The 14,594-nt window shown below is 55.7% G+C and overlaps 1 protein-coding gene across 3 annotated transcripts in view; it reads left to right on the top strand.

Annotated features, from left to right (window-relative positions):
- Positions 1–5,092, top strand: part of Clps (colipase) — a 5,746-nt gene extending 654 nt beyond the window's left edge. Inside the window, exons 2-4 of one of the 3 annotated variants that reach the window (XM_010605348.2) lie at positions 3,143–3,338; positions 4,402–4,524; positions 4,874–5,092. In XM_010605348.2, the coding sequence (XP_010603650.1) occupies positions 3,258–3,338; positions 4,402–4,524; positions 4,874–5,002 (333 nt within the window). In that variant the 5' untranslated portion in view covers positions 3,143–3,257 and the 3' untranslated portion in view covers positions 5,003–5,092. Of the gene's footprint in view, positions 1–163; positions 640–3,142; positions 3,339–4,401; positions 4,525–4,873 lie in introns of those variants that run through there. The other 2 variants (XM_010605349.2, XM_033766407.1) reach the window with 2 other exon arrangements.
- The last annotated feature ends 9,502 nt before the right edge of the window (positions 5,093–14,594 follow it).

The following is a 14,594-nucleotide window of genomic DNA, read 5'->3' as shown; positions in this document are numbered from 1 at the left end:
ACGCCGCCGGCTGGCACGGTGGGGCTGGGGACTCGCCCCCCAAGCACAGCGCCGACCCATCTCGCCCCACCCGTCCTTGGCTGCCTGATCGCCCTCTAACCTCCAGCCTCCCCGCAGAGGTCAGCAAAACCCCTGATTGTGTTTTCTGGTCCCCAACATTCAGTCAGCAATTGCTAAGAGCGCGGTGTGTGCTAAGTCCCTGTCGGAGGGTGTCTTGGAAGCAAGGGTCCCAGAGATGACGATGGAGATGGTGGAAAGACAGGGCCCAGGCCTCAAAGCCGGTCACTTCCACGCGTGGAGGGTGCAGTGCGTACCCGATGAAAAACAGCCTTGTGATAACGGAGCGGCTACAAAGCACGGCAAAGGACCTTCCCTGGGAGACCCCTCAGAGCCTAGCACACGCTCTTAGTTCGTTCCAGCACCTTCCCCACTTGTCTAAATATTTTTGTTGCAGCTATTTTCCTGTTGAAAAAATATATTTCTTCTGATTTCACTATCCATCCATTAAATGCATGGCTAGTATGGAGAACTAAGAAATTTCAAGGAACAGGTACATAAAAGAATAAAAATCCTTCCTAACCCCAACATAGGGAGCTAAGGAAAGATAAGATTATTTTAAAATATGGAATTTGCCTTTAGACAGACACAGACTGGAGCCTGGCACTTACTAGCAAATATAGGGGTGATTCAGGTGTAGGTGGCATCTATAAGCTGCTTAGCCCAAGGTGTCACATGCAAAAGTGTTCAGAAATGCTGACGACCAGCCGTGCTCCCAGGCCTCTGCCAGGCTGAGGCAGGAGGATCTCAAGTTGGAGCCTTGCTTGGGCAAGTTAGCAATTTAATGAGTCCCTGTCTCAGAAAGAAAAACAAACAACAGCAACGCAAAAGAAAACAAAATTTAAAAATGGATGGGGATGTAGCTCAGTGTGAAGGCCCCATCCCCTCAAAAAAAAAAAAAACTGCTGCTGAGGGTTATTATATTTATTTCTGTTATTTTGGCACATTTTCCTCCTTCTGCAACCCTACTTACCCCATTGCATATATGATTTTATATAATTTTTTTCCACTTAGAATTATACCATTAATATTTTTTCACATTAGTTTTTTCCCACAAAAATGTTACTTTAATACTTGTGTAATGATGCAGAGCTCTGCCATTGGCTGGGGATGTAGCTCAGTGGCACCGCACCTGCCTCACAAGTGCAAGGTCCTGGTACCAAAACACAAAACAAAACAAAACAAAACAAACAAACAAAAAAACACTTTGCCTTGAACAGATTCGTACCGATTTCTCTCTCTTGAATACCTTCTTTGGTTTTGTGGTCATCTTCAGCATCAGAACGATAGTTCATGGAAAGCAGCCCTGGTGTCTCCATCGGCCTGGGAGTTTCCCAGAGCAGGGGCTGTGTCGTCCCACCTTAGGGGCTGGTCACACTCTTAAGAGCCGGTGGACACCCTTCCTTGGCCACCCAGCACAGTCTTCCACACCTGAGAGCAGCCTCTTCCTGAGGTTCAGCTGGGAAGCCGGCCACACAGGGCACACAGGGTACATAGATCCTAGGGACAGGGCTGCAGGGTGCTCCAGTCCAGGCTGCCAGATCTCCTGGGGGATCCGAATTGTTGGTGGGTTGGTAAGAGCGGGGAAACCATGGTTGCAATATCCCAAGAAACAGTCCACTACCGGACCTCAGAGTCACCCGATTCCTGTGTCACTAAGACAGGTCCTTCAGCTCGGTGGCCCATCCAGGGTCCATCTACTTCCTTTTTCATGGATTCCTTGCCTGCTCTCGGCGCTGACTCTGGATGTTGGGTATCTGACCCCTGACGGCACCTTGCAGAGCTGGGACATCTGTGTCTACAGCCTGGGCTGAGAGCTCTTGTGCGTTTTACTCCGTTAAGTCTTACTCTGGCTGCTCTCTCTGAGTGGCCTGCTGAATTCTTTGGGGCAGGGACCAAGAGCTGGGAACAACTCCCCCGAGAACCCCCACGGACAACAGTTGCGAACGCTGAGTCCCTACAGGCGAGAGGGCTTGTTCCTCCGTCCCTCCGTCAGTGGTGTTTCTGCATCTCTGCGACCAGCGGCTCCCTGAGATTGTCGGGGTGCGGGAAGCAGGAGGCGACTCATGACTGAGGGCCCACTGCATGTCTTATTTAATCTCAGCCTTATGAAGTAGGAGCCATCACTGTCCAAAGGTAGACTAAGGAAACGAAGCTCCAGGAATTTAGAGTTTAAACAAGTTCCCCAAGGCCACGGAGCTGGAAAGCGCTGAATGTTGAAGCAAGGTTTGTGTGGATCAAAGCTGTGCCCCAGGCAGCCCAACCTGGGGCGGGCGGGCTGGGTCCCCAGGCGCTTGACCCATGGGCAAAAGCCTGTGTTTGCACACCTGGCACACTCGGGCAGCTGCGCCCTTCCCAGCCTCCAGCCCTGGTCTGTCTGGGCTCCCTGTCATCTGCCAGGACTGCGGACGGACGGGTGGCCTTGGGGCTGGAGGTGCGGGGAAAGCCGGGAGTCCCAGCGGGCGGGAAGGAAGGGGCACCTCCTGAGGGCTGCGCTACTGGGGACTGGGGGGGGGACAGGGCGGGGTGCACCGGAGGGAGAACATGGCAGAGGAAAGCAGCGCTTGGGGACCTCACGCCTTCCTCGCTCGGGTGGGGCCAGAGGCAGAGCCTGGACCAGGGGCCCCGCCCTACTCAGGGCACCAGGGCAGCTAGGACACTGGAGCCCCTTCCGAGGGCCGGCGGTGTTCCGGGCACACATACGGTCACATTACACAGATGCCTGTAGAATTAGGTGAACGTACACACCACACGTGTGTTAAGTCTACCCGCACGGGTCTTGAAATTATCGTTAAGGTTGACAGATGAGGAGATTGAGCCAAAATAGGTAATTTGTCCAGCAAATAACTGGTATCTCTGGGCGTCCAAAGTCCACACCTGTTTTTCTGTGCCGGGGATGGAGCCCAGGGCCTCGCGCACGGTGGGCAGACGCCCTTACTGAGCTGTGCCCAGCCCCGGGGGACCCCACGCTTAGCAGAAAGGCACGTGCTCACGTGGACACGGCGCGCACGTGCTCGGCTCCCAGGTGCGACCCGCGCCTTATCAGGGCCCCCCCAGACGGCCACAGCTGCGTCTCTGCTCACAGGAGGAGAGCGGGGTCACGTGTGGATAGGACCCCGTTAAAGGCCCCAGCACCCCAGGGATGTGTGTTCCGCCGCCTTATCTGCCCTCTGCCGCCCACGCCAGCTGAACCTCTCACCATGGAGAAGGTCCTTGTCCTGCTCCTAGCCCTTGCTGTGGCCCACGCTGCTCCTGGCCCCCGAGGATTCGTTATCAACCTGGTGAGGGGCCTCAGGGGAGGAGCTGTCCCAGTCCCCAGCTTATCCTGACCTCTGCTGTCCCCAGCCCGGGCTGCCAGGGCATCTCTTCGCTTCCAGCTCGACCCCACCTCTCGCTTTTTCCCGGGTCACCTCCTGACCTCGAGTTTGGGTGCATTCAGAGCAGTGTGGCACCCCAGGTGCAGCCCTGGACCGGGGCCCTGACCCCCGGGTCCTGGCGCTGGCTGTCTTACAAACGGCAGGGGGACCTTGGCCTTCCGGGTCTCTCTTCCCATCTCGAATATGAATAGGGTGCTCAGCTTCACAGTCCTTTGAGGAGCCTCTGGAAGTTGAGGACCATCTCCTTGCGGGGCTCCCTCTCCGTAGCCTTTCTCATAGAATCCCAGGGCGCCTGGGCCTCCTGCCTGGATCCCAGAGCCCACACTGCCTCGCACCCGCCTGACCCGGATCAAAACAGACCATGCCCTGCACACCGGCCACCAGGACAGGTGCTTCACTACTGGCTGGAACGGCGTGGAGGGTCCAGCACGCCCTGAGATTCCACGGGAAAGGATGTGGGGTGGGAGTCTTGCAGGGAGAGGGTCCTCAGCTTCCACAAAGGACCTGTCAAAGAATTGTTGGATGGGGCGTGAGCCTGTCATCCCAGCACTTGGGAAGGCTGAGGCAGGAGGGTTACAAGTTCAAGCCCAGACCGGACAACTCCAAGGTTTAGTGAGAACTTGTTTCAAAAGAAAAAATTTAAAAGGGCTAGGGATGTGGCTCAGTTTGGAGACCCCATTTTGGGGGTCTGCTTTGCATAGTCCAGATGGGAACACCGAGGCCTAGCGAGGCTGTGCCTGGCAGGGTCACCCCAGGAGTTGGTAGGACGCCAGTTCCAGGTCCCGGGGGTTGGGACTGAGCCCAGGGCCACTTGTCTCCCAGGCACTGCTCCGTCCTCATGGGGGTAGAGTGCAGAAGGCCTCCGGGAGCAGGGGTGGAACCCCTCGCCCACAGCTCCGCCAAGGGGGCAAGGGCTCTGGGTTGAGGAGGGGCTGGAGGCGGCCTGGGCTCACTGCTGTCCCTGCAGGAGGACGGGGAGCTCTGCCTGAACAGCATCCAGTGCAAGAGCAAGTGCTGCCAGCACGACAGCGCCCTGGGCCTGGCCCGCTGCATCCACAAAGCCAGCGAGAACAGCGGGTGCTCCCCCAAGGTGGGTGCTGGGGCCTGTAGACCGGGCCGGGCTCCCCCTGCACACTGAGTGTGGGGGGAACGGAGAGGGAGGTTGGGAGGCCTCGGAGCACTGTCCCACCCCCACCTCTCCGGCCCTCACACCGGATGGTAGGGCAGGAATCTCTTGTCCCCACTTCAGGGATGGGTAAGTAGAGGCTCCCAGAGAGACGGAGTTCACATGAGTGAGTCGGTCAGAGTGGAGGTCAGAGCCCAGGTTTCCCAGGTCCCTCTGCAGCGCCCTCTTTGCTGGTTCCTGGGCCGGGCAGGGGACAAATGAAGCCCGAAGCAGCCCTGCACAGGCTCTGACACCGCTGGCCCTGTCTCTGCAGACCATCTATGGGATTTACTACTTGTGTCCCTGTGAGCGGGGCCTGGTCTGTGAGGCGGACAAGTCAATCATTGGCACCATCACCAACACCAACCACGGCATCTGCCAGGATCCTGGCTCCAAGCAGTAAGACCACCACCCGCCCCTGCCCCTCTGCTGGCCGCCACCTCCACCAGTGCCTCTGTACCTAGCCAGGCTCTTGGCCACTAAAGCTGCTGCAAACCTTCGCCTCCTGCGTGCTCTTGCTGGGCAGCCTCTCCTGATGGTCACCGAGCCCTTCCCGCAGGAGAAGTGAGGGCAGGGTCTGCGCTGAGTAGACTGGAGACTGGAGATGGTGTTGTCATTTCCGGGAGCAGTCTCCCCTCCTGGGGATGTCCTCCTTGTCCCGAGTTCCCAGAGCGACAGGCAGGTACACAGCCCTCTGCAGGGGTGCTGGAGTGACTGCAGTCACTGTCCTGTTGCTCTGCACCAGAATTCACCATCCCCTGGGCTGCACTTCATCCCTCTTCTGGGCCTGGCTGTCAGGTGTGACAGCTCTGACACCGCCCATATGTTCAGGGCTCAGATCACTAGGGGCTGCTGTGCTGTTACTCCGTCCCAAAAGACCTCACCGTGGTCCTGGGAGGGAGAGTTTATCACCTCTACTTCATGGACAAAGAGCCGGAGTTTCAGAGAGGTTAAGGAACTTGCTTAGTGTCTCATATTAGAAAAAGGTAAACTGGTTGTAGTGACTGACACATGTCAATCCTAGTGCTGTGGGAGGCTGAAGCAGGAGGATTGCAAGTTTGAGCCCAGTGTGGGCAACTTAGCAAAACCCTGCCCCCCAAAAAAAGAAAAAAAAAATATATATGGCTGGAGATATAGCTCCGTGCAAAAGCCCTGCGTTCAATCCCCAGCACTCCCAAAATAAATGAGAGAGACAGGGTGAGAGAGAGAGAGAATGAAGGAAGGGAGGGAGGGAGGAAACCAAATCAACACCAAGCCAAACCCACCCTCTCCTCTTCCTAGTCTTTGCTGTTCTTTCTCGATATTCACGCCAAGGAAATGATGAAAATTGTAGATAACTTAATTCTTGCTCACATAAAAATCGTCTGCTCTCGGATCCATCATCACACACGAGGCACCTTGGGCAGCAGTGGGGTCCCCGTCACCAGGACGAGGGAGTGGAAGCTCACTGACCCCTGAGTGAGGATGCTGGAGAGGAGATTATTACGGGGAGCGGGGGAGGTTGTTTTAATCTCTCTCCTCCTTGCTGGGACGAAATACCCACCACCTGAAACTTAAAGCAGGAAGAGTTATTTTGGCTCGCACTCAGGTTTCAGCCTTGCGTGGCCGGCCCGGGGGTAGCCACACAGCCGCAGGGCCTGGTGGGGGAGAGCTGCCCCTCCTGCTTCCCACCACACCCCGGTGACCGCCCTCTTCCGGCCAGGCCCCATCTCCGGCCGTAAGCTACGAGCCCCCATCATGGAGTCACCATCCAAACACGCGCTGCTCTGGGGCCCATGTTAGATCTAAGCCACAACAACAGTGAACCAGATGAAATTTAGATGCAGCAGCCCCTGACCCGATGCCCTTATGCCATGTGCTGATGCAGGAAACACAACAGAGGGAGGGTGGGTGCAAGGGAGGTGAGGAGCAGAGAGACTCTCCTTGCTCCCTTCTTCTTATCTGTCCCAGAAGCTTCCGTGCAGACTTCCCTTCATATCATAATGGTCAGAGCCTGGTCACCTGACCACTTCTAGCTGCAAGGGAGGCAGGAACAGCAAAGGGAAAAGACTGGTGTGGCTGACTAATCATCTTCTCTCTCCTGGGCGCAGCGCCCCACAAGGGTGCTCTAGCTACAGCCACAGCTGTACCTTGACCCCTAAGCTCCTCACCTGGGGGGAAATCACTCTGGCTCAGTCCTGGGTTCGTATTTAACCAGAGGCGTAGCTGAAACAGTCATCTATCTCCAAAGTGGAGCTGAGCATCCCAGGGCTGCCCCTTCCCAGAGTTGCCTCTGGGAAGATGAACTTAGCACAAACAAGCAAGTCTGCATCCAACTCAGAACACCTCCCAACCCATGGCAAGACTTTGTGAGCCTCTTGAGACCTGAACATCCTGCCTCAGCCTCCCAGAGTGCTGGGGTTACAGGTGTGAAGATCACTCCCTTCCCTTAGCTCTTCTTCCTTCCCTCCTTTTCCTGTCTCCCAGAAGACTCACGTTTGGCACTTTCAAGCTGTGTGACTTTGCACAAGTGAATCAACCCCTCTTGGTTCTCCCATGGCTAAAAGAGATCTGCTGTTAGTTGGCCTTGCAAAGGATGGAGTGGTAGAAATCAGAGAGAGGTTAGGGCAGGAAGGGAGCTGAGGTCTCTTCTGGGGCTTTCATTCACATAAGTAAGAGACCCCAAGGCCAAGCGGTCCCTTCCTACTTCCTCCCTCATCCGGCTCCAACCCCCCTGCAATCCCCACCCAGCTCCGCAGCAGCAAACTGGGAGGCCCCTCATTTCAGTGGTGGCACAGTGTCCGCCCCTCTCCGCCTGGCCAGGCCCTGGGCTGGGGCAGGAACACACAGTCCTGGGCAGCAGCACAGTGGGTGGCAGAGGAGGCAGCAAGAAGAGGGAGCTTCGGAAGAATGTGTTCTTAGGTGGCCTCTTTTTCCCATCTCTCTGATCACAGCCATAGATGGCTTTAATTGATTTCTGAGTCTTTGGAAATACAAAAGTCAGGATCCACCCACAGGGCAGCCTTGGATAGGTAAGACTTTGATTTTGACCTTGGGCAGCCCCAGCCCGCACAAGGCAGCTCCTGGGGCCTCCCGAGCCAGAAGCCAGGGCCCCTCGCCCAGCGCTCAGGCACACAGCTCTGGAGCTGCCCAGCGCACAGCTAGCTGCTCCTGCCTGTCATGACCAGGGCACCACGCGGGGCTCTTCCAGGGGGCTGCCTGGGCTGCTCCTGTCCAGAAGCACGACCAGCTTCGGGCAGGTCCCATGCTAGTTGGGGGCTTGCTGAGCCAATGTCTGGGGAAAGGACTGGAGGCCTGGGCATGGCCTCCCAGCTCAGGTGGGTCCCCAGGATCCGCCAGACTTGGAGGTCCAGTCCCTTTGGAGAATTCTGGCCCGGTTCCTTCTTCTCCTGGGCGCGCCCTGCCTCCAGCTGCTGACAGCCACCTGCATGTGACTCTTGCTGCCTCAGACCCCTTAGGAGCCCAGTGTGATCCGCAGGTCTCGGGCGCCCCAGCCAGCACCCGTCCTTGTCCCTCTTGCTGTGGTGGCAAATCTCCAGGTTGTCCAGTTGGAGCCCAAGAGCCTGAGACCCGCTTCAGGGAGTGACTGCCGCCCCTGCCCCTGCCCAAGTCCACCGGCCCCTCCGTGTCCAGCTGGGGGCCTGGGGACATCTGTGTAGTGAGAGTTTGCAGAGCCTCCCCTCAGTGTCCCCAAAGCAGGTTGTGTCTCACACTCCAGTCACCCAGACCTGTCTGTTGCTGCTAGTGCCCCTCTCTGCCACCACCGCCACCTCCCCCTACAAACAGCTGCTTAGCCCGCTTGACGGTCACCACTCCCCCCACCGTCCCCCCACCGTCCCTGGGGCGGGGCTTGGAACATGGATAGCATCGCCATCATCACCAGGCACCATCATTGTTGGACAATTTCAGAAGCCTTTCAAAAGCAAAGATTGCCGGGCATGGGGTACACACCTGTAATTCCAGTACTCTGGGAGGCTGAGGCAGGAGGATTGCAAGTTTGACCACAGCCTGGGCAAATTACTCATAGTGATTTACTGAGACACTGTCTCAAAATAAAAACGTAAAAAGGGCTAGGTAGGTAGCTCAGTGTGAAGGTCCTGTTTTCAATCCCCAGTACCAACACTACCATCACCAAAAAAACCCAAAGCAATTTTTGAGCGCCTTCGCCAGGCACCCTCCCCAGCCCATGCCTCCCACGCCACCCTCCATCCCAAGAGCTGCCCTTTCCTGGACCCAGCCCAGCCCTTCCCACCCTCCCTGCCCTAGTCCCACCCTGCACTTCTCCACCACCACCAGTGGGAAAGCAGACAGAGGCCGGAGCCAGGAAGGGACTTTTACTGCTTCATGAGTCAGACCTGGAGCACAGTGGGGGCCCCGGGGAGGCAGAGGGGCCGCGGGACCAGCCTGCATCCTCCGCTAAATCCAGTGGCACCGGCGGGGACACATGAGGTCCCTGGATATGCAGGTCAAGCCCAGCCGGCAGGGGCACATGATGTTCAGGGCTCCCTTGGTCTGCGGGGGACAGGTGTGAGAGTTGCTGTCACTGAGGACAGGAAGGGGGGCCTCAGACTTCTCGGGGAGCCGGATGCAAAGCAAAAGTGCTGAGTGACACAGAGTCCGAGGCCCTGCGGCTTAAAAGTGCACAGGCGGGGGCCTGTTCCGAGCTCTGGGACTCAGTTTCCCCATCTATCAAACATGGCGGTGACAGTAGCCCATCTCGTGGGCTGGGGCTCCTAAAACAGAGACCCTGTGAAGCTTCACCCCAGCTGGGCAGTCAGGATCCGGCTGGCCCCTCCGAGCGCAGACACATCCCCAGTCAGGGACACGCAGGCTGAGCCACCCTGCCCTGGAAAGTGTGGGCCCAGGGCCAGATGGGCAGGAACAGCACATGCTGTGCCTCATTTCTTCAGTGGCAACAGCCGTGCTTGCTTGCGGAGACCACGGACTCTTCCCAGCACCCCGGTGGGGAAGGGACACAAGCTCCACTTGACAGATGAGGAAACTGAGGCTTAGAGAGGGAAGGAAACCTGTCTGAGGTCTCAAAGACAGCCAGCATGTCTTTGTGAGAAGCCAGGATTTAAACTCCAGTCCAACTCAAAGCTGTGACCCTAGGCCTCTCGACAAACTAGGTCGTCATGGCAGAGAGATGTTGGTTGGTAGCGGAAGCTCTTTTTCTGCCTGCCTTGCCTCAGTGATGTGAGGGTAGAGATTTCATTCATTTCTGCATTCATTCAACAGACATTTGTTGAGCACTTACTATGTGAAGGCTTCTCAGAGGATCTGGCTTGTGGGGTATTGCAGGACCAGTAGGAGTTTGCCAAGAGGAGAAGGGGGAAGGGTGTTCCAGGCAGAGGGTGCAAAAGTGGGTGTCATGGTGGTTTTTGTTCCCTCCCGACCTCTTCCCACTTGGCAAAGGAGTGGCCCACCCCAACCTCACCTGGGGCAAGCATGGCATGGACTTTGCAGCCTTAGAGGCTCAGAAAGCTCCCCCAAACTCCAGGTTCATGAGACAGCAGTCACTGTAGCACTCAGAGTGATGGGTGCACTTGAAACCATTGTCCTGTGAGGACAGCAGGAGACCCACCAGGCTGCAGGCCGCCCTTGGTCACCAGCACTTTGGCTGTGTGGCAGGGCGAGGGCCCAGGGGAGAAGCCGGTGACCCCACTGCACACTGCGCCCCCCCAGTAGGACTCGGGAGAGCAAAGTGGGGGAGTGGGGGGTCAGAACTGCACACCCTCAACCCTGGATCCCGAGGGGGCTGTGCAGGGATGGGGGAGGGGTGGCGGGAAGTTAGGGAGAGACGGGCGTGGGCAGGGTCCCTGTGCCTGGAGGGTCACTGGGCACTGGGGGTGCTTGGCTGGGGGCACAAAGGGAGGGGAGTCCAGGACCGAGAGATGGGGGATCTCCTGGGAACCTCCACCCACACCCCCAGCCTCAGCCTGAGCGTAATGCCCACAGGAAGCGTCCCAACCCCTGTCCTGTCCTCAACCTGCCCAGGGGGCCTCAGCGCTGCCTCTCACCTTGGTGGCCCCTCCGGGACACGCAGCTGCTCACCTTTTTGCGTCGAGCAAGCCCGATCCAGCAGAACAGCAGGACTCCCAGGAGCAGCCCCAGGATGGTGTCCATGGCCCGAGTGGCCCAGATCCCTGCAGGGCGTGGGTGGTGATGGTCACAGGCTGTCCTCCTCACACCCACGGTGGCCTCCAGCTCAGCCTTCCTCATCCAGGCACCTGCAGGGCACAGAACAGGGCTCAGGCAAGAGGCTTCAGACCACAGGGCCAGCGGTGAGACCAGTGAGGCCAAGGGGAGACTCGGCCCTTATCACTCCAGGGACCTGGGGAGCCCCTGGAGGGACCTCAGGCAAGGCGGCTTCTCAGGGCAAAGCTGGCAGCATCAGAGCGTGGGAGCCCAGCCTGTGAGCAGGGGCACAGGTGAGGACAGGGCCGCCCTGTCCTGTCTACGAGGACGGGAGGCCCAGCACGTGCTGAGGGGAAGTAACTTAGGCCCAACTTCCGGTCACCCCCACCCATACCCACCTGAAAGTCCACTCTGACCTGGGACAGGGTTCAGAAGGCACAGCTCAGCCAGGCGTGGTGGCCCAGGCCTGTAATCCCAGTGTGCTGGAAGACTGAGGCAGGAGTATTGCAAGTTCAAGCTCAGCCTGGGCCACTTAGCAAGATCCTGTTTTAACAAAGGAAGAAAGAGCCAGGGATGGAGTTCATTGCAAAGGTCCTGGGTTCAATCCCCAGAACAGTCAAAATGAAGTTTTAAAAAATTATTGCCTACATTTGCAATATTTGCTCTGGGGAAAATTGTACGCCTCCCACAAATGCCTGTACCTTCAGGCCGTGTCTGAGATGGAGCCTGTGATCAGTGATACCCAAGTCACATCTGGAGCCCCGGAACCAACATCTGTGCCACAGGAGAGGGAGGCCAAGTGCGGCCCACTCGGCTCCTCCCCAGCTCCTGCTCCTGCCTCGCCCTTTGCTCTCAGCAATTTTTTTGTTTGTTTTGTTTTTTGAGACAGAGCCTCACTTTATAGTTCCTCCCTTTATAGTTCAGGCTGGCCCTGAACTCATTATGTAGCTCAGGCTGGCCTCGAACTCATGGCAATCCTCCTGCCTCTGCCTCCTGAGCGCTGGGATTATAGGCGTGAGCCACAATGCCCAACCCTTTTATTGCTTTTTAAAATAAATTGCTCTCAGCATTTCTAGTCCACCTTCTAACACCATGGTGTCAGTGCACGTGTTCTCGTTCTCTTTGTGTATTGGGGGCACTCTCAATAAGTAACGAAATAGACTGGACCATTGTGCATCACAGGAATTGCACGGGATGGCCGCTGGTCTTCATTCTGAATGTTTCTTTTCAAAGGTGCTGAAAACCGAAATGTTCAAGTGCAAAAGCTTCTCTATACTCTGAAATAATTCATATCTACTCATTTTCCATTCTTTATACCTTTTTTAGAACAATTTATTTTTGGCAGTACTGGGAGCTGAACCCAGGGCCTTTGCACTGAGCTACATCCCCAGCCATTTATTTTTATTAAGACAAGATCTGGTTCAATTGTTCAGTCTGTCCTCAAACTTGCAATCCTCCTGTCTCCACCGCGCCAGTAGCTGGGATTATGGGAATGGTGTGCTGCCACAGTGCGCTGTTATTTTAAAAATTTAAAAAAATTTTAAAGAAGCCCCTGCCCTGCTCTCTTGGTGACTTGCTCCAGGGGCTCAGCTGCTGTGGCCTGCATGTTAGGGGACTGAAAAACAGTAGTGTTTTTCAGGTTCTTATTTTTCCCAGTCAATTGGTCAGGATGATGGGAGGATGTGAAAGATTACCCATTTATTTTAAGGCAGGAATAAGAACAAAAAAAAAAAAATTGGGAGGATGTGAAAGATTACCCATTTATTTTAAGGCAGGAATAAAAAAAAAAAAAAAAAAAAGAAAAGAAAAAGGAAGCACAAAAGAAGTACCCAGGGAGAAAAGGATGCATCAGAGGAGACAGAGAAGATTCATCCTCAAGCAGAAGTGACCAGCACAAGAACAAGGGGCAGTGGTCTAAGTTACGGCTGCCATCCGTTCCGTCTGCTCTGACCGTTGATCCAGGTGGCCCACTAGCTCTCATGCCAGAAGATCGGTATCAGGGCCACGACCAGGTGTTCTCATGAAAGAAGATTGGTACCGGTGCTGGCTCGGTTTAATCCCGTGTCGGGCTCAGGTGCTGTTGTTTTGTGCCCATGATTAACAAGTCTCCTCAGCCGGTTGTGCCGACAGCTCCAGCCACACCATCATGGCGCCCGGGCCTCCGGCGGCAGGACTCGCCAGCATCCATGTGGAGACGTGGAGAAACTGAGGCCTCCTGCCGACAGCCAGCACCAGCTTGCCAGCCACACAAGTGATTCACCCCCGAAGCCAATCCCGGGATCCTGGGGAGCACAGTCCTGGGCAAAAGCTGGACTAGCTACAGCTCAGAGAGCCAGAACCATCCAGCCACAGTGAGTCAGATTTCCCAAGTGATAATGAATGTGTAAGTGGTATTTTTAATTACAGCCCCATGTCGCTTAATGATGGCGCTTTGTCCTGAGAAAGGTGTTATTAGGCGATTTTCTGGGTGTGACAGCACCTCGGCACGATAGCCCATTACACACCTGGGTGTTTGAGGCCTGTTGCTCCTATAATATAAATCTGCACAGCTGCGGCTGCCCTGAACACAGTAGGATGTGGTCAGACGCTTGTGTAAGGACCTTTCCTTTTGGGTATGAGTTAGTCCTGGGCCCACCCTCCTTCCAGATCCTGATTAGAACCTGGTTGCTGGGGCAGACCCTGGGCTGATATTTGCTGTTAGTCCCCGAGAGTGGAAGAATCTGTTTCCCCATGTTCCCGGAGGCCTGTTGGAAGGTTCCCAGATGGGTGATGTGTTGCAGGAGCTGCAGTGTCACCAAGCAGTCAGATGTCAGGAAGGGCCACCCATAAAGCATCTCAAGTGGGCTGAAATTAAATTTGGATTTAGGGGTGGCCCAAAGCCTCATTAAGGCAGTTGGGAGGAGATCTAGCCACTTTGTGGGGTTTCCCGGCACAGCTCGCCTAAGGTCCACTTGAGAGTTTGGTTGGCTCTGCCTCCTGTGAGGACTGGGTCTTCCAGGCAGCACGGAGACAGAATTTAACTCCCGAAGCTTTGGTGACTCCCTGAGTAATTTGGGAGATGAATGAGGGCCCGTTATCACTTGGATGGACCCAGGCAGCTCAAACCCAGGGATTGTTTCCTTAAGAAGGACTTTTACCACCTCCCAGGCTCAATCTGACCTGAAAGGGAGACCTCTATCTACCCAGTAAAGACATCTGTGCTTCCAAGGATGAGCATACCCCCTGCATGGAGGCACATGGGTGAAATCTATTTGCCAGTCTTCCCCAGGAGCGATCCCAGTTAGTTCCAGTGACGAGGTTGGATGAGTCTGTGGATTGTGGAGGCCACAGACAAGGCAGGCCTTACAGACCTGGGATGCAGTGCTCCGGTTTCTGGGCCCTATAAAGTCTCTGTGTCATAGTGGCAGTTGCATCCCACCCTAGGTGGAAGGCCTCGTGTGGGGACTTAATGACTTTCTATTGTAAGTGCTGAGGCAAGAACAACTGGTGTCCCACATAGCACCATTGGCCCATTTGGACCCTTTCCACATTGTGAGCCATTCGAAACTTCCCCAGAGTTAAGATCTTGGAATGAGCCCAGGGGAAGTTCTTAATAGGCCAGGATTACTTTGGAGGGCAGCTTGATTGGTGGCCAAATCTGCCTTTGAATTACCCCGGGAAACAGGGTCCAAAGAAGTTTGCTGGTCCTGGAGATGGATGACTGGTACCTCACTTGGAAGATTTATAGCTTTGAGGAGGTTTAGGGTGTCTGGTCCGCGTTTTGTTGGAGACTGGTGGCTAGTCAAAAGTCCCCTTTCTTTCCACATGGCAGTGTGTATATGCAAGACCAGAAAGGCACACTTGGAGTCACTACGTAT

The sequence above is a fragment of the Fukomys damarensis genome, unplaced genomic scaffold (genome assembly GCF_012274545.1).
Source record: "Fukomys damarensis isolate Sample0158 unplaced genomic scaffold, DMR_v1.0_HiC HiC_scaffold_20, whole genome shotgun sequence".
Lineage (NCBI taxonomy): Eukaryota > Metazoa > Chordata > Mammalia > Rodentia > Bathyergidae > Fukomys > Fukomys damarensis.
Note: the sequence above shows the minus strand (reverse complement) of the source record. Positions and strands in the feature narration are given on the sequence as shown.